The sequence below is a fragment of the Archocentrus centrarchus genome, chromosome 12, assembly GCF_007364275.1.
Source record: "Archocentrus centrarchus isolate MPI-CPG fArcCen1 chromosome 12, fArcCen1, whole genome shotgun sequence".
NCBI classification, from domain to species: Eukaryota; Metazoa; Chordata; class Actinopteri; order Cichliformes; family Cichlidae; genus Archocentrus; species Archocentrus centrarchus.
Window position 1 is genome coordinate 16,073,327 of NC_044357.1, and position 26,177 is coordinate 16,099,503.

The following is a 26,177-nucleotide window of genomic DNA, read 5'->3' on the forward strand; positions in this document are numbered from 1 at the left end:
ATTCAGAGGAATTGGAGTTGTGCTTTTTGAAACAGCAGTAACATATCTGACATATTTCTTTTCCCGAGTAATGATCCTATTTGACTGCAGAGGTTGGCCTGTAGATTCCTCAATGTGGAAAATTGTTGAGGGTTTTCATTTTTGCCTTCAGTAAGCTTTATTGCCACAACAGCTTAACAAAAGAGTTTATACTGATAATTTAATCGCTGCCAAAGTGATAGACACATACTGGGCTTTGCCAAAGGAAAGAATTTACAAAGTGTGTTGCAGCATCCTGGTTATTTAGTGTTTATAGAAGCCTCATTTATGTTTTTTTTTTTTTTTTTTGGCACTGTTTTTAATAATGCAGTAAAACAGATGCTCCTGGAAGATCATATGTTTTTGATCTGATAATGTCTTAAAGTCATATGAAGTATACTGGAAATAAAATTACTTGCGTGCAGCAATATCATTCTATAGTGTAGTACAAAAGTAACTGTGGTGAGGAAATGTGGCTGTTTTTATTCCTGGAGGTTGATTTATACGATTATTTTAGTTGGTCTGTTTGTCTGTCAGCAAGATATAGATAAACTCACTGGCCACTTTGTTAGGTATACCTAACAAAAATTTCTGTTTTTGTTTAAAGAGCACTTCTATAAAAGAGATTACAGGCATTTTAGTCAGAGCAGCTTAAGAAATTCAGGTATAGAAAAACAAAGATCATTTAAGTAAAAGGAGACAGAAGTCCCAGAAAAGAAAAGCTTCTTTTTCCAGAACTGATGCATACATATAGTAGTACAGAAACACAAATGTAATTTATTTTTTGTTAACACAGATATCTAATGAGCCAATCACATGGCAGCAACTCAATGCGTTTAGGCATGTAGACATGGTCAAGACCTGCTGAAGCTTAAACTGAGCATCAGAATGGGAAAAAGAGGTAATTTAAGTGATTTTGAACATGGCATAGTTGCTAGTGCCAGACTGGCTAGTCTGAGTATTTCAGAAACTTTTCTCACACAACCATCTCTACCAATTTCTGACAATGGTCAGAAAAGGAGAAAAAAATCCAGTGAGTGGGAGTTCTCTGGCGAAAATTCCTCATTGATGTCAGAATTCAGAGGAGAATGGCCTGACTGCGTTGAGCTGATAGGAAGGCAACATGGTTCAAGCTATGCCGAGGAGCATCTCTGAACGTCAATGCAGATGGGCTACAGCAGCAGAACACCACATTGGCTGCCATTCCTGTAGGCTAAGAAACTGAAACTGAGGCTACAGTTTGCATGGGCTCACCACAAACTGGACACTAGAAGATTGGAAATACATTGCCTGGTCTGATGAGTCTCAATTTCTGCTGCAACATTCAAATGGTAGGGTCAGAATTTGGCATAAACAACATGAAAGAATGGATCCAACTTGCCTTGTATCAACAGTTCATGCTGCTGGTGGTCATGTAAGGATGTGAGGAATATATTCTTGGCACGCTTTGGGCCTCTTAGTACCAGTTGAGCATTGTTTAAATTCAATTCAATAGAGCACCTCTGGGATGTGGAAGAACAGGAAGTTGCTTCATGGACGTGCAGCTGACAAATCTGCAGCAACTATGTGATGCTGTCATGCCCGGTGTAGACCGATGCTGTCAATATGGACCAAAATCTGTGTGTAATGTTTTCAGCACATTGTTGAATCTGTGCCATGAAGAATTAAGACAGTTATGAAGACAAAGGAGGTCCAGCCCAGCACTAGCAAGGTGTAACTATTGAACCGGCCGGTGAGTGTATATTAACAAGTTGATATGTTTTGGTGGTGAGGGGGAGCGTGGTCATGGTTTGTTCAAATTGAAAAATTGTGCGCTGGGATTTGACTTATAGTTGTTATCTCTGTGTATGTGAACCATATTTTGTGACTATTTGGGTGTTTTTGGAAATTTTCTTATGAAAAATACATTAATGTTTTCACTGTCAAACCAGAGTAAAACACTTTCTGACACTAAATGATTTCTCATATTTTTACAGCAAACAAGCACACACAAAGACTCAGTTTAATATGTGCCAAATATTTTAAGATATACAGTTAGATGCCAGAGCAAACTGCATACTGGGAGATAATTAACACACAGGGTGTTAAAAGGAAAATGCACCACATTTGATAGATATAATTATACAATTTAAAATTGCTATAAAATTAGCAATAAACTTTTGTAAGCTGCAAGACCATTACATGTCCCACGTTTTTTTGCAAAAATAAAACATATTTTACATAAATAATACTTGTTCAAGTCACTTATTATGCCTTAGCTGAACTTCTTACACTTGGGTGGAAACAAGTTCCTGCCAAAGTCTTTCAGATGAGTAGAGCTGTAGGGACTAAACTGATTAGTCAACTGAGAAATTGTTATTTAATTACTTGTCATCATTTTCACCCCCATGTTCAGATACACCAGAATACGGCCTGCGATTGGTTTGAATCCCAGCTTTCAATGTTGGAGAAACTTTGTTTTTGCAGTAGTCTGGTCAGAATAGTGGTCAGGAAGGCAGCACTCAAACAAACAGTAGCGGTCACTGGTCAGTACTTCAGACTTCACTTTACGGCTCAGTGGAGCACACACACAGACCTCCAATCTCATTGTACATCCTGTATAATGACAATAAAGGCATTCTATTCTATTCTATTCACACACAAACACACACACACACACACACACACGCTTCACACTGGCCGTGTCATTCTTTATTTCTTTATTTTGAAGAAGGAAAACAAGAGTCGCAACAGGTGTGTAACATTTTCTTGCAACAACTGAAACTACTGGATGGTCACAAAGTTCCCTATGCCATGCTTAATGGCCCCTTTTTGTGCTAAAGCAAAAAACAAGGTTAACAGAAACATTGCCTCAGTCTTTCCTCATCCTCATGGAAAAGTTGTCAATAAAATGGTTTTGACTGCACTGGGATTTTCGCAAGCTTTCAGTGATCTGTTTGCTTTTTTGAGCAACATAAGACCTGCCATGATTTTAGACTAACCTTGATAGGATTTAATATAAAGTGTCCTTGTCTTGACCATCATGGCAGAAATATGATTTTTCTAATTTTGCTTTATCTAACTAAACTGCTCTCCTGTCATTGCTCACTGTACTTTATTGTACTGTAAGTAAATACCTCCTAAAAATTTGTCTTTTCCTCCCACTTGTTTGTTTGAAATACCACGCCCATCACTCAACATAAATGATGATGTTGAAAAACTGCTATATGTGCAGACAGCCATATGGAAGTGGTTATTGCTCTGCTCCATAGGTACAGTAACCCAATCCATGTATACAATCTGAACCCTTGTTCCCATTATAATCTCTGCCATACCCTGGCACTCTTGACTTTAATAAAATGGTGTGTTTACATATCGCTAAAGGCTGAGGGCTCCGTTTCTGCCTGCTCTCAAAATTTTTTTCTTTTTTCCAGGCTGAACTTGAATGCATCCATGTTTCATCCTGAAGCTGCTTAGCACGCCATGATTCTCTTCAAAATCTGCTCCAAAACCACAAATTTAAATATTTGCGGCACTGTAATTGCCAGTGTGGTTGACAGGCTCTAACGGTTACTGTACTTTGAAATGTTTGACTCTTTTCACAGACAATTAAGGTTTGCCTTTGGATCTTTTGCTATTTAGCTTGGTAGGGCCTTGCTAAAGTGAATACCCCTTGGTTAGTGAGCTGTTTAGTACTGTGGGTATGGCTGTAATAAATGGATGTTTTGGCTCATGAGCTGCAGCTCAACTCAGAGGTTGACATCAACTCATAACTCACACAAAGCACCTTGACATGTCAGTGTGTGGGTAGCTCTTGGTATTGGAGTCCCTTAATGCACTGTGCTGAGTCCTCTAGTTATAAAATAAGCAAAGCGTACTGACATAGCCACATTTATAATATACTATGTACCATGACTTGATGGTACATAGTCATATATATGATCCTACTGAACTTGGGCAAGACATGAGGCACACCCTGGACAGATTGGCAACCAATCACAGACAGTCAGACTGCCACTGACAATCACATCTACACTTCCAGCCAGTTTAGATCCATCAACTAACACCATGCTTTGGACTGTCATAGGAAAGCATACAACTTGACCACAGGCACACTGATAACATTCAGACTCGGTCAGCCGGCAGGTTTGAACTCAGAGGCAACAGTGCTAACCACAATGCCACCCCTATATAAACATAGGTTTGACTGTTGCCCTCAATGTGAATATAGTTGTAATGAAGAGTTGATGCAGAATATACAGTTTATGATACTGTCACACAGTGTAATTAAACCATATTTAGCTCATTTGAGAAGCACTGCATTGTAACTACCTTTATAACACTATATATATAAACTAAACTTTTACTGCCCCCATATGCATAGAAAGTTAGGTTGATAGGACTGACTTGACATTTCTATTCAAATTCTCTTCTGAATCTCCAGGTTAAATCTTCCACATAATTGGCTCAAATCTTCCCTGTACTCTCCTGTATGTTTTCACTGTAAACACTACATCATTGCTGCCACTGCCCCCTTACTTCTTCTTCTCCAGATGCTGTGAAAGTAAAAAAAAAGGGAAAAAAAGTGGTGCTTTTTCACAGCACCTCACACTCATAAACAGACAGTTTACAACTGTTTGGGGTAGTCGCTGACACAAGTACAAACATGTCATCCAACACCATTAAAATCCAGACCAGACCTACCACACACTGGTTAGGGAAACGGGCGGCCAGGGCCGGACCATCAGCCGATCCTGGATTAAGTCCCGGATTTAAGTTTGAATGACACCTTTATGCTAGAACTTTTTTTTTTTTTTTTTTTTTTTTACTTTTTGCTGATACTGTGTGTGGAAAAGAGACTTTTTTACCCTTTAAATAAAATTAGTGTATCGACAAAATATTTAATCATACATCATAGAATAAAACAGCAGCCATCAGCCATGTTAACAAGTGGAGTTGAAATCTGTAGAAAATGTATAGAAATCTTAGAACTCTGGAGGTGGCAAACACGCCGTGAGTAGGTTTCTTGTCTGAAGAGAGGAACAACTAGATATTTTGAGTTTAAGATAGACAAACCTTTGCTTATTGTTTAAAATATATTTTACTTAAATTATGTGGCATTTAAATTTGAAAAACATTGTAACAATCGGATGTTAAGATACCAGGATCTATAATGTATCATCAGCACATCTCTGTGTCTTCTTACATGGGGATAAAAGAACGATAAACCTGTCAGCCCCTCTGGGTAACTAACTGCTTTTTTAGCTGCTGAGTGAAAAGCTCTTAAATATATACATTTTGCCGAACCCATATGGTCAGCCTCTGTACTTGAAAGACATATTTCCGATAGCTAACGCTTCTCTCTCAGCTGCAGTACTGAATGCTTGTCACAACAGCTTGCTGTGATTTATTGAAAGAGTTGAACTCCTCACCCACTGACCTCATTCAAACTCAGCAGTATTTCCTTATCCACCTGGAACAGGCTTTTTACATGCCTGCCCAGAGGCTCAACTTTCATTTGGACCAGAAGTACCACACTCCTATATGAAAGGGGAAAGGGAAAGGAAAATTATATCTTTAGCAGCACTGCATCTATTAATGATTTTGAGTGGAAATTGTTATGAAGGAGCTGTCCTCTTTCATTTTTGGGCTAAACATAAAAGACCGCTGCCTGTAGGGTATGAATATATGAAAAGACAGAGGAAAACATGAGCTGTGTGATCTTTCACTCTCTCCTTCTCTGTCTCACTGTGGAGTTATTGAATATTTTTAAAGCAGGGATTTCTCCCTTTCTCATTCTGTATGAATGAGTCTGTCTTTGGCCATACACTGACTGTGTAGATTCACAGAAGCAAAGCACGGTTGTTTGTGAATATCACAGAGCACTAACTTAAATTAATGGTTTAAGCAGTGCTAGAGGGTTTCTGTGTATATGTATGAATAGGTATGGATATTGTGGAAAAAGCAATTTTCCTTTTCTCAGTTTAATACAAAAAATATATATTTTAGTTTATTGTGTCTCTGTATCTTGGGAATGTTGATAGTCATGACTAGAAGTATTTTGCAAATAACACATCAACCAAGTCCCCACTTCAATTATGAATTTAACTTTTTTGTTCATACGCATCCTAAATTAAACATGTTTACCAATTAAATGGTCTTTGTAACTTGTTCATAATTATTGTTGATGAGGTGTGGAATGAAATGTGGCAAACGTGTCACTTACAGGAACAATACACTCATGTTCCTTTCTTGCACAGATTCATTCTTTTCATTTGTGCACTTCTTTTGTCAGATGTGACCCAAAAGCTGCTTCACATATCAACTATGGAAGTGAGAGCCAGTTAGGCACATGCACAGACTGCATTTAAGTGATGGACATAGCTTCCAAGTCTAAAACGTGAGGTCAGTGCCTAAGTGCTTTAAACCTGCATTCTAGCTAATGACCAGCAGGGTACAGCTCCACTGGCTGCAAAAAGAAGTCAGTTATTTTAGAAATCTAGCTTCTTTGATCTGTGGCACGTGTCAGGGAACGGGCCCTGTCTCTCGTTTGCACTTATGTGCTGAATGACAGTTCAGACTGCTCAGCCTTCTTGGAGTTCCTGGGTGGGGTCCATAAGTGCATGTGGTACCAGAACACCCTAGACCACAGGCCAATGATTGATTTTGTAATCATATCATCAGATCTGCGGCTGTATGTTCTGGACACTCAGGTAAAGAGAGGACCTGAGCTGTCAACTGATTACCACCTGGTGGTGAGTTGAATCAGGTGAGTGTAAAAAGCAAAGCTGTCAATTTGCTGGTCAATCTATGTCCCTACTCTCACTTATGGTCGTGAGCTTTGGTTTGTGACCGAAAGAATGAGATCACGGATACAGGTGGTAAAAATGAGCTTTCTCCAAAAGTTAGCTGGCTCTGCCTTAGAGATAGGGTGAAGAGTGCAGTCATTCAGAAGGAGCCTTCACATCGAAAGGAGCCAGTTGAGGTGGTTCGGGCATCTGACTAGGATGCCCTGGGCGAGGTGTTCAGGGCATGTCCTATCGGGAGGAGGCCCCAGCATAGACTGAGGATATTCTGGAGAGATTATATCTCTTTGCTATCCTGGGAATGCCTCGGTGTTCCCCCGAATAAGCTGGAGAACGGAGGTCGGGGTTTCTTTGTTTAGGTTGCTGCCCGGGTGACCCAGCCCTGGCTAAATGGAAGAAAATGGATGGATAGAGTGATGGATGTTCCCCATTAGAGTTAAAAAGAAAAATAAATTAGCATGAGGGCACACTGGAAACCTCTGTTTGCTAGAGAATAATATGTATTTCCTGACCATTTGGCAAGTGGTTGCTGGAGGTTACTGGGTATTGCTAGATGAAATTGGTCACAAAGAGGGTGCTGCACCAAAAACCTGTGATTGTTTTTTCATTAGCAGGTTGCCACGGTTGCTCTTTGTTTGGATTGAAGATGCTGGCTTGTCTACAAACACTTAGCAACTACTGGCTGAGTACTGTTGAAACTTGAAAAACTGCCAACTGTCAAAAGCCAAAAACAGAAAATATTCGCCTCCAAGTCAAAGTTGTTCCTTATGTGTATCGTTTACTTTGAAAGTGGTCTTTGTTTCTGGTTTTTATTGTACTTTTCACTGTTTTACTACCAGTTAGCCTAGTGAGTGTTTGCAGACAAGTCAGTGTCATCCATGCAAACTATGGGTGACTACAGTAAGTTGCTAGCAACCAAGGCAATCAGAGGTTTCTGGTGCAGCACCGTATACCTGTCTTTGTCCAGTTTCACCTAGAGATTGCCAGCAATCTCCAGCAACCATTTGCCAGTCAGTCTGGGGAAGACACATTTTTCTCTAGCAACCAGTGGGGCTTGCTAACCAGTCTCTAGGCCTGTGTGACTGGTGCCTTAAGACTTCAGAATGGGGCTTCACTAACCAGTGGGTGACGTCACAGTGACCTTTTCACTGTTGCCTCACAGCACTAAGGTCCTGGGTTTGAATCCACCACTGGGACCTTTCTGTGTGAAGTTTGCATGTTCTCCCCATGTGTGCGTGGAACTCCATTTTCCTCCCACAGTCCAAAGCCATGCAGTTAGTGGGGTTGGGTTAATTAGTGATTCTAAATTGGCTGTAGGTGTGAATGTGAGAGTGTATGGTTGTCTGTCTTTCTGTGTTAGCCCTGTGACAGGTTGGCGACCTATCTACGGTGTACCCCGTCTCTCGCCCTATGACATCTGGGTTGGGCTGAATGAGGGAACTCTACCTTACTCATGATATTTATCTGACTGCTTGTTCCTGAAAGATTATTTTTGCTCAAGGAAAAACTAGGCTTGCTATGTTTCTATAACACTTTCTTCAAACAGGAGGTGAACGAGTTGGTGGATATTTTAGATGAATTGAATCAAACAAACTGTCCCTAAAAATTTATTTTTGTTGTTTTTTTTCCATGATTGCAATCTTCAGATTTTGTGAGAGTGATTTTTTAATTTAGGTCACTCGACCCTTTACTATTTTGGGGAGGTCTGAAAAATTATGCTCAGTGTATTCTTTTCTGTAACATCATGATCTGACACCTCTGCTTATGCAACTTCTATTTACGCCTGCAGAAGCATGGAGGTTAGGCAAACTGAAGCAGGGGGATAGAAATCACCTTATCTGGTGAGGAGGGTAAAAACAGACAAACTTCTGGAGTGAGAGTCTGTCCTCTAACTCCCTGTGAGAGTACAGCCTTCAGAAACTGGATGACCCTCCCTGCTCTAACATGTATTCGTCTTTTTATGATACTTGATTAGTATCATTTCTGTAGTATTTCAACAGAATGCCAATAGCTGTTTTGCCATCATTAGCTTCATTAGAGTCCTAAAGTTAATTACTTCATTTAGTTAATGTCTTTAAGCCTGTCAAAATTCTTTGCTGCTGTCCTCCTGCTATAAATGCAGAAAGAACAAAACGATCAACTTCAGATGGCATGGTTTTAATTAACATGCAGTGAAATTGTTTTGTGGGTCATAACTTCTGTTTGACATTTAAAAGGGTCTGGAGTGAATGAGAGATTTTAATCAGAAAACCATAATTGTCAGGTTTTGCCAAAGCTGTTTCAGATGCTTTATTTGCTGCAGAAGTAAATATTGGATATGTTTTCTTATGATGATAAAATATTTTCAGGAAGCCTATAAAAATCCTAGAAAAACAGGCCTCACAATCTTGTTAAATAGTTGGTTTAGGATAGAGAAAAGAGTGAATAAAAATGACAGAGGATGAACAACTGGGAAATAGTCTGAAAGTGCTATTGCATCTGTCAATAAAGGAGCAAAAGAACAAAAAAAAGACTGTGACAATGCAATAAAGACAGCATGGCAGTCACAAACGTCCTGTGAGGACAGCGACTTTACAAAACTCTGTCCTGTGGATCTGCTTCTGGTTTAACTCAGACCTAAATCAAAGACTATATGCAGGTCTCATTGGACAACTGCTACAGCTCTTGTAGATTACTCAAACTAAATAGGCACAAAATTGCACTCCAAGCCACATGTTTTAGATGGAAGTCCTGTGAGAGACCATCTGAGAAAAATGATGATCTGGAATTCTTTTTCAAAAGTGAGAGGGCAGCTGACTCCCCTTGGTATATTTTTTTCTGGACTCAGACAGTTGAAAGGCTGAGCAGAGACTCGCAGCAGGATCAAGGGCTTGCAGAAGTTTGTGTGTGTGTGTGTTTTGTTTAGAGGAAGTGGTTTTTGAGGCCACAGTATCCAAACTCAGGAATACATTCTTGTGGCAAAGTGTAACATAACTGGTCATGTTGTTGGGTGGACAGTTGTACTACTTTGCTGTAAAAGGTTGACATCTTTTGACAGCCTTTAAAACTTTTTGGCTCTTTTGGCTTCAGAATAATGGTCATCAAACTCTGAAGAGTGTGTTGGTCTAATTTGTTTATTCGTTTTGTTTGTGTACCTTTAAAAAACTTTGTGTTTGCTGGCAGTTGCCACATATATTGAATCACTTTTATTATTTGGGCCAAAAGATGTGACTTTATCCAACTGACACAAGCAGATAAGAAGAATTGTGAGTCACTGGTCAAACAGACTGAGAAGAAAGGATAGTAACAATTACACACTCACAGGCCACTTTGTTAGATACACCCATTCACCTGCTTGTTAATGCTACTATCTAAGCCAGGCACATCAGGGTTCTTGGCAGAAATTTTTTTTACAGGCCAGTTTGATTGTACGACCTGAGGGGGGTGCTTTTGGTACCGACCGAATGTACCGAACAACTGCTTGCTAATGCTAATGGCCGTGGCGCTAGCTGCAGTTCTCTGTTCTGGTAACTAGCTTCTGAAATTCTCAGCCCAGTGTCGGGCCATCAACTGCTAGCTAGAACCCTGCACATGGCTGAAACTCAGTCCATTTAGGTATGTTTGTCTAATCAAGATGACCTGCTGAAGTTCAAACTGAGTATCAGAATGGGAGGAAAGGTGATTTAAGTGACTCTGAATATGGCATGATTGTTGGTGCCAGGTGGACTGGCCTGAGTATTTCAGGAACTGCTGGTTTACAGAGAATGGTCTGAAAAAGAGAACATGGCCAGTGAGCGGCAGTTCTCTGGACAAAAATATCCACATGCCTTGTTTCAATCACAGTATGCAGAAGAGCATTTCCGATCATCAAACAAATTTTAGTATTAGACAAAGGTCACCCTAGTAAATTAAATTATGATTTCATTTATTAAGGGAAAAAAAAACCTACCTGTCCCTGTTTGAAAAAGTAATTGCCTCCTAAACCTAGTGACTGGTTGTGCCACCCTTGGCATCAAGAACTGCAGTCAAGTACTTTAGTCCATTCTTTTTTGCAGAATTGTTTTAATTCAACCACATTGGAGGGTTTTTGAGCATGAATGGCCTGTTTAAGGTCCAGACTTTGACTAGGCCACTCTAAAATCTTTTTTTTTTTTTTTTGTTTTGTTTTTTTGAGCCATTCAGAGGGGGACTTGCTTGTGTGTCTCAGATCATTGTCCTGCTGCAGAGCCTGTGTCACAGAGTGGGGAAAAACTATTTGAAATGTGAATGGGTTGGTGGTGTACCGGAGGCTTCTGTTTAAGGCTGATTTCCCGGCTACTCAGGAAAGTCTGCTGGGGCAGAGCTAACAGTAGCTAAACTACCCTGGTCTGCACTGACTACAGGGGCCTGGCTAGCTACAGGATTTTCCAGGGTGTGGAACCGGGTCTCTAGTTCACAGAACCTGGCCTCCAAGGCTACAGACAGGCTACATTTATTAAAGTACTGTTATTATTCATTCTTTAGGGATTTATAATTCATCGAGCTACACATATTGAGCTACAGAAAAACGCCACTGTGCACTGTAACAGGAACAGGAAGTGTTACAATACCGCAGTAGGAGCCAACACCAAATGAGAGAGTTTGTCTCTATTTTAAATGTTCAGCTTTTGTCTTGCCAGTCCACACAATATTTTCCCTGAAGTCTTGGGATCATCAGGATGCTTTTTGACAAATGTGAGATAAGCCTTTGTGTTCTTTTGGAACTTTCCTATAGATGCCATTTTTGTCTCTTTCTTGTTTTTGAATCATGAACACTGGGACAGTGAGGACTGCAGTTCTTAAAATATTGCTTTGGGTTCTTTTTTGACCTCCTGGATGAGTTGTTGATGCACTTTTGGAGTTATTTCGGTAGGCCTAATAAGTAATTTCTGTTTTTTTTTATTTATTAATTTTTTTGGCAGAACTGCTCGCTTGTGAAGAATTTTCCAACTTTAATCACTTTTTCACAGTGAACGAGCTGGTGTGTATTCAAGTCCCCTAATGTCTCAGCAGAAGGAGCAAAAATGAGGACTGTGCTGAGAGAAGCGTGTAGACTGCTGCAGCCTGACAGATGTAATCCCTAACACGGCTCCAAAGTGCTGTGTGCCACCACAAATTTTCAAGTGAGGGTTTATTTAAAAAACAACCTCACACCACAGACCTCTTATGTGCCCTGTTTTTCATTTAGGCTCAGCATAAATTTAAAGCTGCAGTTGCTCTGCATAATCTTAAAAACCTCTTGCAGACCCTTGAGCGGTTGTCACAGTAATTATAGCCATAGCTCATGTTTAAAAAAAAAAAACCCCAACGCAAGACAAAGCAAATAAGACAAACACATTTAATGATCCATCTTCTTAATTTTCACAAGTGCATATAAAGTCAGCAAATTTACACTAAACAAAGCACCTCCATGTAAGTTCTGTCACATTAACCCAAATACCAGCAACAATAAATCTCACTCAGATGCTTTTTAAGAGAACATTATTCCGAAGCATGTGTCTGGGACAGCAGTGAAGCAATAAAATCAATTTCCTCTGCAACACATGAAAGTACTGTAGCCTATGTCCAGAATTATATAAATGAGGAGTTCACATGTAGCTTTACTCTCTTCCCAAATTTGTGTTTCCTATACTCCATGTCCCTAGTTTAGCTTGAGCTAAAGATATTTGGTTATTAAAATTGTTGGAAAACCAGTATGTCAAGCTGACAGCACTTTAGACAGCCTTGTCCCCACTCATCTTTTTTGGGTAGTAAGTCAACTTTGCATGGGCACCGCTGTCTACAAAGTCTCAATGTGTTTTAGTTAAAAAACTGAAGGCCTTACAGCACGCTCTTGTCCCTAGCTATCGCTGTCTGGCATCTGAAGACTTGACATTCCTGTATTTCTTTGGAAGCATTTTCTTTTTTGTGAGAAGAATTAAAGCTCCTTCTGCTCTTTTGTCTCTGATTATGTCTTGAATTGTCTTGTTTTCTTTCTGCATTTATGTCTAGCCTGTTGTTTTCCCTTCTGTGTGTCTCATTTTTTCTCTGTCGTCTCTACTTCAACAGCTGTCTGTTTGCACAGTTATGATCAGTATCAATTTTATTGTAAATTGTTTCATCGTGCTGAATTAAACCTATTAGTGAACTGTGTGTCATACTGTAACATGCCTGTGAGAAGTACAAGGAGAAATGTTTTGGTTTTGGTGGAGATGTTAGCATTCTTTGGCTTAACTATTCAACAATAGTATACGTGTGTGGCTTTCCGTTCCGTATGATCAGTCTTGCTTGTCTGTCAACTTCTCACAGCCGTATCACAACCATCGTTTAGCACAGCTTTCTTTTATCACTGGCATCTTACTTTTAAAACGAGATCCTGGAGGAGTTTGAATGGAAAATCCCATACAACTCATTAAAAAAAGAAACCTTCTGTTAAGTTATGATTTCAAAATGTTTTATTTCTTTTTTTTTAGATACAGTGTACACAGAAGGGCTTGTAAGAGACAAATCAGATTTAATATCCTCTACATTTAGAAAGTTGGTGTGCTCCAGTAACAGTGTGAGACTTTCTGGGGGGTGGTGACTAAATTTGTTGGCTTGTATACACACCCATTTAACCAAAACTATCATGGTTTTGGCTGCTGACTTTCTCTCCTATGCTATTATAATAAGAGTACCCTTATCCTGCAGGGGGTTTGGATCAAAATGACAAGAAAAAAAAAAATGCAAATAGCATCATGCAAAATTGATTCCAGGCAAAGACATTCACATTCAAAACATTTTTTCCATGCGCCATCCAATGGTAAAGAATCCTGGTGCCTGCAAGAGTATGAATAATGTAACATTAAGAGTTTCAACACCACAGGTTGGCTGCGTTACATAAAGTAGTACATGCCCATTGTTCGGTGGTTGCTAGAGAGGGTATCATCATATATCAATATGATACCCTCGATCATGATGATGTCATAATAACATGATATCATAATCATACTTAATAAAATTTTTGTGGCTATAATTTGATGCTATAAAAATCATTTATGCCCCTACAACACAAAGTGGTCATTTTAGCCTGGTCATAGATGGTTGCTAGACAACATGATGGCATCATAATATATGCATCATTAAAAGTATTGTGGTACAGCTGCATAAATACTACAAAGTGGTTATTTGTTGGTGGCTGCTGGGCAATGTGATGACATCATATTGTCTGATATAGATAAGACCCTTCAGGGACCTAAAATTACCTATGTGCTAATTTTGGTTCCCAGTCATGTACGAGGAGATTTTGTGTGATAGTAAGATTATCAAAATTTCACATACATATAACAACATTAACAGCTGCTGTGCAGTAATCACATTTTGGTATAGACATGTTTATATCAAACACTCAGTACTTCTTTCCTGTATTTTCATCTGTCACCTTCAGTAGCACAGTTACTAGTGTAGCTCTAGTGTTGACCATGCATTCCTCTTGGTAAGTTTGTCAGGTTAAAAAATCTCAGTACTATCATAAAATTCCTGTGGCCCCATTGAGATGAAAACCTCTGACTTTTTTGATACCTTACTTTTCCTCTTGTGCCACTAGAAAGCTGGAAACTATGATAAACATCATACCTGCTAACATTCTGATGTTTAGCAGGTATGATGTTTAGCAGGTATGATAAACATCATACCTGCTAAACATCAGAATGTTAGCATTGCCACTGTAAATACGTCTAATTTAAGTGCGAGCTTTGTTGCCAATATATATACTTTCTGGGCAAATTTTAGTTCCTTGAAAATAATCATCAGTACATTTATGTTAAACTTCACATATTTCCTTGCAGGCTGTACACTAAATGTCTGGTTTCCACAGAGGAGAAAGAAAAAATGCATGAAGGCTGTTTTGAAATCAGTGAAACAAACCATTCACAAAAAAATCCAGTATTTTCAGCTGTATGCTATGAAATGTTTTTGCATCCACAAATTATTATAGAATCATAAATTGAAGATTGATAGACCATATTACAAAGCACTTCATGTAATTACTCTTAACTAGCTTGACAACGTTTAATCATAATGTCTGTGGTTTGATATTACTTCCAACTGTGTCCTGTTCTTTTCAACCAAATTGCATGTGACCGATAATAGATGAGGTTTCAGTTTAATACAAGGAGGGATTGATTGTCCATCACAGACATGCAAATCTATGACTTAACCAGAGCTGAAAAAAGTGCAATGTAAGCAGAGCCTATATTTCCAGAAACTTGATATGTGTGTTAATACTGAGCTGGCATTGTTTGAAAAACACCAGGATGGCCGTGTGATTTCTGTGTGAGTGGATAACCAGTCATTTTCCTGTTATTTGCCTTTGACATGACTGTTGCTTCCATGGAAGACTAAGTCTCCTTGACAGTTGAAGGCACTGAGGCTTTACTCAACTTTGAGTGGCTTGGGGAGCCAAAACTGTGATTTTCCAGTAAACTCTTTGGCAAGTTAGTATTTCCGATGTTCTAGAGATGTCAGATCATAAAATTCATTTTGCTCTTTTAATAGCTTAATCACTTTATATATATATATATATATATATATATATATATATATATATATATATATATATATATATATATATATATATATATATATATATATATATATATATATATATATATATATATATGTGTGTATGTATATATATATATATATATATATATATATATATGTGTATGTATATATATTTGTTTCTGTGTGCTGTAATTTATGCACAGATGATGTTCAGGAAACCACTGTAGTGTCAAATATCTGCACGAGAATAGAAAGACTGAAAAATGACTAGATTTCGTGTGCATTCAAGCCAAAGGATTGTGGCTCTGTGTCTTGGGCAATAAGGGTGTCTTCCCGAAACAAGCAAACCAAACGCTGTGCACATCGGATATCTTATTGTCATCATCTTCAGTAAAAGGCTTCATTCAGTGCTCGGTGGTCATGATTATGGGCTGTTGGGGCCAGCTGACTAGCAAGGAAGATGTGAACATAAACAGTAAGAAAAGGCTATGTAGGGCAGAATGTCCTCAGTGCTGCCTATACATATAGAGTTTGTTTATCCAACATGCTGTAATGTTATGAGAACTGCTGCTTGAGTCCTAGTTACAAGTTGTAATGTAAATATTGATGTGTATGGAAAAGGAACACTATTTAAAGCTTACCATATGTTCTAATAATTTGACCCACTGATTGTGAATACTGCATCTCTTTTTTTTAGGACATACAGTATTCATAATGCTGTGTTTCTCATCTGGTTTTCCTCTGACTGAATATATGTGTGGAGTGAGCAAAGGGTTACAGAGAAATCTTGTTTTGTTTGTTTGTTTGTTTGTTTTATTTAAAACTTTTTTATTACCAGTTCCATAGCTCCCAACTTCCGTTTCACATTTAATACTTACAGTCATGTAAAAAAGAAAGTTTTCACAGGACTCTATGAAGACCTGTGAGAAACTAAGCATGCCCCATGATTCAATAGCGTGTAGCTATCTTTAGCAGCAATAAACTGAAGTAATGGTTTTCTGTGTGACTTTATCAGTCTGTAAGATCCTTGTGGAGGACATTTGGCCCACTCTTCGTTACAGTGTTGCTTCAGTTCATTGAGGTTTGTGGGCATTTGTTTGTGTACAGCTCGCTTAAGGTCCAGCCACAGCATTTCAATCAGGTTGAGGTCTGGAATTTGATTGGGTCATTGCATCACTTTGATTCTTTTCTTTTTCAGCCAGTCTCTTGTAGATTTGGTTGTCCTGTTCATCACCCAATTTTGACCAAGTTTTAGTTGATTTTAGACTCTAGACCCTGTGGCTTCAAAACAATCACAAATTATCACACCCACAAACTTTAATGTTTGTCATGCTAACTGAGGCCTGTAGAATTGGAGATGCAGCTCTTAGATTTTGAACAGTTTCGCTGAGCATTGTCTGACCCTGGGGAAAAACTTTTGCTTTTATAGAGATGGTTACACTTGCTGATGCAATTAATCACATGCAATAGTAAGGGTTTACTTGGTTTTTCACAGGACAACACAGAGTCCTGTGAAAACCTTTTTCACAAGACTGTATACTGTCAAAGAGAAAAGTAAAAAGATCTTAATATCATAATAAAAGAAAGAAAGAATCACTGTGCCTAAGTATGGTTAAAGTCCAATACAAAAACCTGGTCATTAACCTACCTAGAAGTTAGGATCTTAGTAAAGACCAGCTTGTGAAACTGCTCCCTAGGCTTTCCATATCACAATTTCAAATCACACAGCACTATTTCCTTGTTATGTCTTTGCACTACAGGTGTATCAATCTTTGCACCAAAAATCTTTCCAAAATGTATTTGGGGAAGCAAATGACTAGTCCGTAAACATCTTTAAGGCACAGTGTTACAAGATAGGTTTGATGCACTTTGAAAGTTAAGTTTAATAAGCAGTGTTTTTGTTTTATACTATATGTTTTGTATTATATATTTATCTTATAGAAGCTGTGTCTTATAGAAATTTGTACAAAAAAACAAAACAAAACAAAAAACACTGTGAAACTACGTTTTTTAACTATAGTAAAAGCTGATGCGTGCTCCTGAAACTCAGTAGTCCATTCATGTATGTACGTAGCTCCATGGAGGAAGTAAGCAGTGAATAAAAGCTTTCAGGTCCCAGGTCTTTATCTCTACCATCTCCGCTCTCTCAGTGGTACAAAAAAAAAAAAAAAACATACAGGCAATATATTGTGTAGTGGGGTGCATAGTTTTGGCCGATTTCATACATTTAAAATGTATGAAATTGATCTAAATGAATAATCAGTGGAAATATATGTCAGATGTCACACATGTTATTCTAGAAGTCTGCTCTTAAAACTGTGGGTTGGGTTGGAACTTGGGCTGCAGCCTGCAGGTCTGTTTTGAATGGGAGCTTATACATATATAGAACTACAATTTGCTTATTACCCAACAACGCTTTAAATTAGAAAACTGTAAACCTAGCTAATTGGAAATTAGAAACAAGGTGAGAGAGCAGATTCTTAAAAAATGCAGCTTTTATAGCTATGGTACAAAGATACCTAAGCACCATTTGGTTAAAATCTACTTTGAGATATTATCTCACACTTATACCAGCAGAACACTACCTTCCTTTTTTCTGTCAGTTCACCCATTCATTTTCTTAACCATTTATCCAATTCAGGCAGGAGCCAATCCCAGCAGTCACAGGGCCAGCGCGGGGTACATTATGCAGAGAACTGGTAATTTTATCAATTATTTACGCATATAAATTACAGAGAATAAAGCAAAAGTCCAATTCTGTACCTTTTGATGGAAATTTTGCTTCCTCTTGTCATCAAAAAGTACAGAATGTGCTAAAATCAAATTAAACAAATTAAGAATTTTAGTGTCTATTTGTTTCTTAATTTTCAAAAAATCTTGAACATGAAAGTAGTTCCATAACACAAATGAAACTACTTTCTACAAAAGAAATAGTCCCTATTTTTACTTTCTACAGTATTATCTAACTTCAACTACCCCAGCATCAATGCACAAAGGAACCCCAGCTTTCTTTCTTTCTTTCTTTCTTTCTTTCTTTCTTTCTTTCTTTCTTTCTTTCTTTCTTTCTTTCTTTCTTTCTTTCTTTCTTTCTTTCTTTCTTCTTTCTTTCTTCTTTCTTCTTTCTTTCTTTCTTTCTGTCTGTCTGTCTGTCTGTCTGTCACGTGGCAGCATAAGTTTTAAGCCATAAGGTTCATGTCAAGTGCCAAATGCTACAGCATACACTGGCCATATTTCATCATAATCCAGACCTTCTAAAACATAATTTGCTTTCCCCGCTTTTTAACTTTTTCCTGGGGCATCAATCATCTTTAATCAGCGATGTCTACATTTTGTTTTTGTTTGTAATTCCATAATTTAGGCACACTGGTAGAGTGCAAGTTTCCCATTTTGTAAGAAACAAGAGCATATTTCATACAAAATGGAACATGAGTGAGACTGCTGCTCATAAAATGGTCTTTGTGTGAAGGGTTTGTGGCATGACATCCAAAAAAAAAAAAAAAAAATGCATAAAATAAAAATGTCCCTCTGAAACAAGTGTGTGAAAGTTTAAAGTCTCACCTTTTATGAATGTTTTTTATCACACTGATATCCTAAAATTCACTTCAAAGTAGTAGTTGCATAGTGGTATGATAATACGCGGTCATAAAAAAATTTCCATTATTTAAAGCACATTAATTACTTTTTAATTAATATTTTCTTTAAATTTTGTGGCAATTTTATGTTGTGCCACAGGATTAAAACGTTTTTAAACTCAAGAATAAATTAACCCCACTTGTCTCCCAACTCATCAAACGCACACTCACTCTCCCTGCTCAGTCTGGCCTTTGGGGACATGACAGAATTGATGGCTTACCTCCTTAGTGCTTGCGTGTGCATACGTATGTGTGTGAATTGTGTTCCTTTGAAGTTCTGAAGTCCGCCCACCTCTCTATGGCTCTACATTGTGCTCAGCAGCTCCATTTATCCCACCTTAATCCCCTCACGTAAACTTGCATAAATCATGCTGAGTTGTTTCTAAATGTGGGCAAGCTGGAAAACCGGGTCTCTGTCTCGGTTTCGTTCTGGTTCAGCTCTCATTGTGAGTTTAAGGGCTTCAGGATATTTAGCTGACCATGCTAATGATTACGGCACAAGTATAAAATGTCTTAATGTCTTTTTTTGTGGCAGCTGTGGTTATTCTCTCACAGGAGCTTTTACAGTATTTAGCAAACCTAAATTAGGGAAATGTGCCCTAAGCACACAAAATTCACTCTCATACACAGTTTGTTTTTTAAGTTAAACTTTTACTGTAGCAGATCATATGAAACATTGTAGTAGTCCCTCCTCAGACCTTTTTCTATGGCTGCAACATATTGTGACATTGTTTTAACCAACATTCAGTCCAAGTCTCTGGGCAGCATCATGACACCCTTAGTGCATCTAGGCTAACCTCTCTCTATCGATGGCTCTAGGCCAGATTAAAGTGCTGGGGCTCATTGTTTACACAGCTCTGTGGTGCCACGGCTGAGCAGGCCCAAACAATGGACCCCTGCTCCCTTTTGTCAGAGTGAGAGGAAGAATGGAGACCTCTTGACATGGCAACCTGAAGCCTCAATGCCCCTACTTCACCTAACTGAGAGGGTCACAACGAGAAAGAGAGGGAAAACGGACAAGAGGGGAAGTTAGAGATAAGGGAGGAGTAGAGCAGAGAGATGAAAATGGAAAGGGAAGGAAAGGAGATATAATATTGGTGGTGGTGGTGGGTTATTAGTTAAAAATGGAGGAGGAAAGATCAAAATAAAGGATGTAAAGATATGCAAAGAGGAAAGAGAAGAGGAGCGGCAGTGGCAACTCGAAAGGAGATGCAGAGAAAAGCAGCAGTGAACTTACTTCTTTAGGAGGCATAATAGAGTTGTTGCTTACATTTCTGCTGTCCTGACAATCTATAGAAAGTTTGGCTTATTTTAAGCTTGAAATAGCTCATCGTTTCCTTTCAAAACAGCACATTTGTCATTTTCTATTTGTTGCAGGTCACTTTCTGGGGAACAATACAGTTATTGATGTGCTTCGTCGTCAGGGATATGAGGTGGAGCACACCCCTGCTGGGCAGCCCATAAACAGGTGAGTTTCCATTAGTCTAATCATCATCACGTTGGCACGCATTTAGTGGACTGGACCTTAAGACAACCACAGATTTCTGATGCAGTTTCTCATAGTATGTCATGTTTTCAGTAATGTCTCTCCCACTGTGGGGTCTTTGCAAGTCTTCTCCTGTTTCAGCTCAGATTGTTCTGGGCGATAAGTGTCACAAATTCCCCACTGGCCACCAATGAAGTGGTGTTGAAAAGGCCAACTTAAGTAGGGTTCTCACCTCCTGCTGTGAAGCATGTAGTGCAGTCTACCTTGGCACAGTAAGGGTGGTTATCTCAGTTTAAATCTGTGTTCTTGTTCCTGTGTCTGAGTGAATGAATAGATAATCCTACGTTCTCACACACAGCCCCTGTGTTTGATACGGCATTATGAGCCTGAGATCAACCCGCACCTTACCTGTTCATATTTTACCATAATGCTGTCATGAGCAAACTCACAGCCTGGGTTATATCCATATCTTATAGTTTATTATTAAACTTGTCATTATTAATATATTTGTCATCACAGCTGTTCAGACAAAAGTGCATTTAAACTCTCACCAGTGCAGGTTTATTCATGGTGATTGTGTTTCATCAAAAAGAAGAGTTTGGGTTTTCCTGTCATACGTCCCAGCCATACGTCCTCTCCTCTCCTCTCCTCTCAGTCTGAAAGTATATTTCTCCTGCTTGTTCCAGGTTGATAAACTTTAATTAATGATTTCTCTGGCATTAACTTGTTATTATGATCGAATACTCACTAAATTGCCATCTTCTAGGAGGTCATCATCTGGACCTGTCTCACCAGAGCAGGAGGAGCATTACGATGAGTCACCTCAACTGGAGCCTTTCTTACATGAGCTTTCTCCCAAAGAGGAGGGTCAAGAGGAGGATCTGTTACCCCACATACTTCTGCCACCAGATAGCCTGGAGGTTCTGGAAAAATCAGAGAGAAAAATGCTGAAGAAAAAGAGGAGGAATAAGCAGAAGAAACAGCGGCACAGGCATTTTAATGACCTCTGGGTTCGTATAGAGGAGAGGTAAGATAAAATGGGGGGTGTGTGGGGGGGGGGGGGGGGGGGGTGTGGGTGAAGGTCTTTTTTCTCTACATGTGTGTTATCAGTGACTTGAGCTCAAAGGCCAGAGGTGAAATAAAAGAGTATAATAGTAAAAACTCAGAGAGTAAAGCCAGAGAGGATGTGAGGGAAAATTCTGGTGCAGTGCTGCAGGCGCAAACAGGCACCATATCACATCACCATACACTTAGTGCAGTTTGCACAAACTTCAGCACATATACACATGTGCCCTGCAGTGGCGTATGAGTCCTGACTAGTTCCAAACTACTATAAGTGTCTTGGTTATGAAAAGAGCAACCTAGGAATTATGTGTCAGGATTTGGTCTCACAATGGCTCTAGGCAGGAACTCACAGGACAAAATGATAACATCACAGACAAAAAGGAACCTTCTGTACAAGGTGTGGACTGCCATATCGAAACATCTCACTTTCTTGCATTGGGAAAGCACTGTTATTTGTCATAGTATGGGAAGCGGTGACTGTGACTTTCCACACATCCATTTCAGAGTTTGAGGCCACCCCAGCGTGCAAAAGCTGTAGTTCCGATCACATAAAAGTAGCCCTACCATATTCAGTCACGCCTGTGGGTACTTTTAGGGACTTTTATCAAAGCGACCTTGACACAAATCTCTCTCTCTCTATAAAAAAAAATTGTTATAAGGTAGTTTACTGTACAGAAGGACAGACATCTTAAAAAGTGTGCTTACAGTATATGCAATCCAGATTTATGTACAGTGGAGAAAATAAGTATTTAATGCAAGTTTTCCCACCTACAAAGAATGGAGAGGTCTGTAATTTTTATCGTAGGTACACTTCAACTGTGAGAGACAGAATAAAATAAAAAAAATTCAGAAAATCACCTTGTATGATTTTTAAATAATCAATTTGCATTTTATTGCATAAAATAAGTATTTGATCACCTACCAACCTAATTACCTGCATTAGTTGCACCTGTTTGAACTCGTTACCTGTATAAAACACACCTGTCCACACACTCAATCAATCGCACTCCAACTTCTCCAAAATGCCTAAGACCAAAGAGCTGTCTAAGGACACCAGGGACAAAACCGTACACCTGCACAAGGCTGAGATGGGCTACAGGACAATAGGCAAGAAGCTTGGTGGGAAGGCAGCAACTGTTGGCACAATCATTAGAAAATGGAAGAAACACAACATAACTATCAAGCTTTCTCAGTCTGGGGCTCCATGCAAGATCTCACCTCGTGGGAGAAAATCATACAATGTGATTCTGTCAGTTGAAGTGTACCTACGATAAAAATTACAGACCTCTCTATTCTTTGTTGTGGGAAAACTTTGGCAGTGTATCAAATACTTATTTTCCCTACTGTACATTACAATATAGTTGACAGTACTGTAAAAGTAGCAACTGCAATTACTAGGCAACAGTAATAGTAGGCGTAGAAGTATAGAATTGTACTGAAGCATCGGTGCTGAAAGTGTGTAGGTTACACATACTTGCACACACTGATATCGTATATCTTTGACTCTTGCACAGTTGCGCTCAAAGGATACTCTGTACGGTACTTACAGTTTCGCATACTTCACATTTGTCTGCATGCATGCCAGGCAGGTTGGGATGAGGATGGGTAATGTCAATTTGGGACAACGTGAAATTATGTTAGAAGTGTTTTATATATTTTTGTTCATTAAAATGGAAATACTATTTTGCCTCTGTGGTTTTGAGCACCTCAATGCAGTCAAAACCTCACAAACACCTCAGTCATTAGAGCAGAGGAAAATGTAATTTGGGGAGCGAAGGAAGAGTGATAAAGGACATAATAGCTTTCAGGTGGATTGGCAGTTGGTTTATAGTTGTGTGATGATCAGTAATTTGCATGCCCAGGAGTTCTGTAAGAGAACTTTTCCTTTTTGGCTTTCATCATCCTTAATATTTCCATTGTTGACTTGCAGTCTGCATATTTTCTCTGGCAATTGTCGACAATGTGTGGATGTGAAGGGAGGCCTGTTTTCCTGCAGATCATGCCATGATTTCCCCTTCGGTACAAAGAATTGTGCAGTGCAGAAACACAACAAAATTTTTCTTGCTTTAGAAAAAGATTAAGAAAAGGTCTGGAATTAATAAAACCCTATCCAGACTTTAGTAACTCCTGAACATAGGAAGTGTTTTTAAATTGCAAACTAGGAAACTTTGCTTGTAGTAAAATTACAATGTAGTGTAATACTTGCAGCTTATATGATTGAACCTATCCCAGCTATCAAAATTGTTTCAACACGGCAGAAGATTTTGTGTTCATCATTTAGGACCCATCATTTAATTGAGAAATGTTATAAATATTCACTATTTCAGCTCATTTTTAACCTTTCTTCTCTTTTCCATCTCTCTACAGCTCTGTAGTGCAGTCCCCGCCTCCCCCAATGGTTCGCATCATCAATGGTTACATCACGGTGCAGCCACCTGACAGAATCCACAGCCAGTACAACTATCATCGTACATCTTCAGCAGCACCGACGTCCTCATCTGTTTCATTATTTTTACTGATCTTCCTCTTCACACTACCTATAGTGATCTCACAGACATGGACAGTGGTGCTCTAGTAAAATATTTATCGGGACTCTAAATAAAGCTCATACACATGGCGGTTTCAGGTACTGATGCAAAGTTTGGTCTGATACATTTCAGAACTGGAGGCGGCTGCAAAAAGCGCTAAGAAAAGATTTAAAATCTGCTCTAGCTGTTCACTCCATGGATGTTTGGCCAGATAAAGTTTGTTATGTTTGAAGTGAATAGTAAATGATGTCAGTAGAGCTTATCTCTTTACAAATTCAGGCCCTGATGAGCATGTGAGTTCATGTAACTTGAAGCGTAAAGGTTTGTGTTATTTTACACAGAGAGTGAGCACAGAGAACACAGTAGGTAAAAAAAAAAGTTCAAGGTTGAGGTAGTATTAGCACAAATTACACAGCTCGTCAGCTCCTTGAAAAAGAAGACAGTTACAGTAGACACTTATTAGTCGCTCTGAAAATTTAAGATCTCGCTGAAGTGACCTTTCAGTTCAAATATTTTCCCCAGCAGCAACTGGAACCACATGTCCTTTGTGTATCTGTGTACAAGTATGTGCGTGTGGGCCTGGGACAAACAAAGTCTATCTGTTCTTAAACCCCTTGGGCTGGCAAACATAAGTGCTCAGACTTTAATTTATTCTTCCATTTTAGAAGAATCTGATTTGATTGCATAAAAACTTACTGCAGGGGGAAAATTGTACATATTCCTTTCTAATTTTATAGATGTATTTTAGAATGATAAAAAAAAATTAAGATTATCAAAAGCATTGTTGTTTATATGAAAAAAATATAAATAGATATGCAGTATATTTTTGAAAGAAAATCAGGAACTAACCACCATAGCCCATGTCATGTGTCTCACTGAAATTCCATTTTTGAAAGGGACAGATGATTGTATTGTACTTTTTTAGTGTTATCACCTGCTTTGATGTATATGTTTGCTGAAAGAATTTATGTTGGATTTTTGTGCGTGGGTGGGTTTTACATAGCATTCATAGTATTTTCTTTTATTTATTTAATTACTGTAGTTTTGTTGTTAGCCATATGAAACATTCCTTATGGCTTTTGTTTTTCTATATTTTGTCTCACCACAGTGCCAAGTGTTCTTTCAGCATAATTTCAAATGCATATCATGCAAACAATAATTCAGTTATTAATGCATCAAGCTGTCTACACCGACAGACCACATAGTGCTTTAGAACCTTCACATTTCATTTATAGCATGAGATAACAACAATAAAATATTTATCTGGATTAACACTGGACTTTAATGCTCATTCCTTGCTGCAAAGCAAATCAGTAAATACTCATATTAAAAAGAAATCAAATTAATTTGTGTGTTGCTTATCATGACAAACCCTCTGCAATTATTAGCAGACCAAAATATTATACCTTTAGCAAAAAATTGTGTTTTCATGACCACCAGGTTTACTCTTCGGTCCTGTTATCATTTGCATAACCCTAAGTTACAACAGGCAGCTGTTTTCAATGAAAAAGCTCATGTAAGCCTCTTCTATTTAGTTACTGAAAAAGCCAGTGAACATAGTAGACCGTTTAGCAGCTAAATTGTGCATATCTGTTTCTAATGAGTTTTTCACCAAAGCTGAATGAATAATTTATCAGGTAGACACAAAAATTAGTCCAAATGAATGTTAATGCTGCGTGCCCTATGCCTACTGGAGGTGTAAATAAGCAGCTGTTAGCTAACATTTACCAGGTTTAGGTTACAGCAGCTTTAAGGTATGGCAGCATAATCTGAACAAAAGAGTGGGCACCCACACGTACACATGCTGCCCTCCTGACGGGTTCATGGCATGTTTATGTGATGTTAATGTGATAAGGCTGCTATTAGAAGTTGTTTGATGTGTGCATGTGGTCTGCCACAAACAAGACAGCTGCTCTGCTGGCAAATATCTTTCCTGCAAGACACAAACAGGAAACCGGAGCAAACGGGTCCTTTAGATGTAGAGGAAATGAGAGATAATTGATTTGTTACATCAACAGGAAATGCTGACTGACTTGTTAGTTTGTGCTTTGATTTAGGAGTGGCTATGTGCTCGATGTGCTGATGTGCATGAGCAATATTAGGGTAGTTATTCCATAAGATTTATATTGGGTAAAATACAGAT

At 38.6% G+C, this 26,177-nt stretch overlaps 1 protein-coding gene across 2 annotated transcripts in view; it reads left to right on the forward strand.

Moving 5' to 3' along the window:
- The window catches only part of trabd2a (TraB domain containing 2A), a 53,809-nt gene extending 28,515 nt beyond the window's left edge, over positions 1 to 25,294 (forward strand). The window contains exons 5-7 of one of the 2 annotated variants that reach the window (XR_004020696.1): positions 17,965 to 18,022; positions 20,333 to 20,423; positions 21,208 to 21,345. Coding sequence is in view for 1 of the 2 variants with exons in the window: in XM_030742794.1 (XP_030598654.1) it covers positions 20,333 to 20,423; positions 21,208 to 21,468; positions 23,874 to 24,081 (560 nt within the window). In the remaining variant the exon portion in view is untranslated. Of the gene's footprint in view, positions 1 to 17,964; positions 18,023 to 20,332; positions 20,424 to 21,207; positions 21,469 to 23,873 lie in introns of those variants that run through there. The other variant, XM_030742794.1, reaches the window with a different exon arrangement.
- Positions 25,295 to 26,177: the final 883 nt, after the last annotated feature.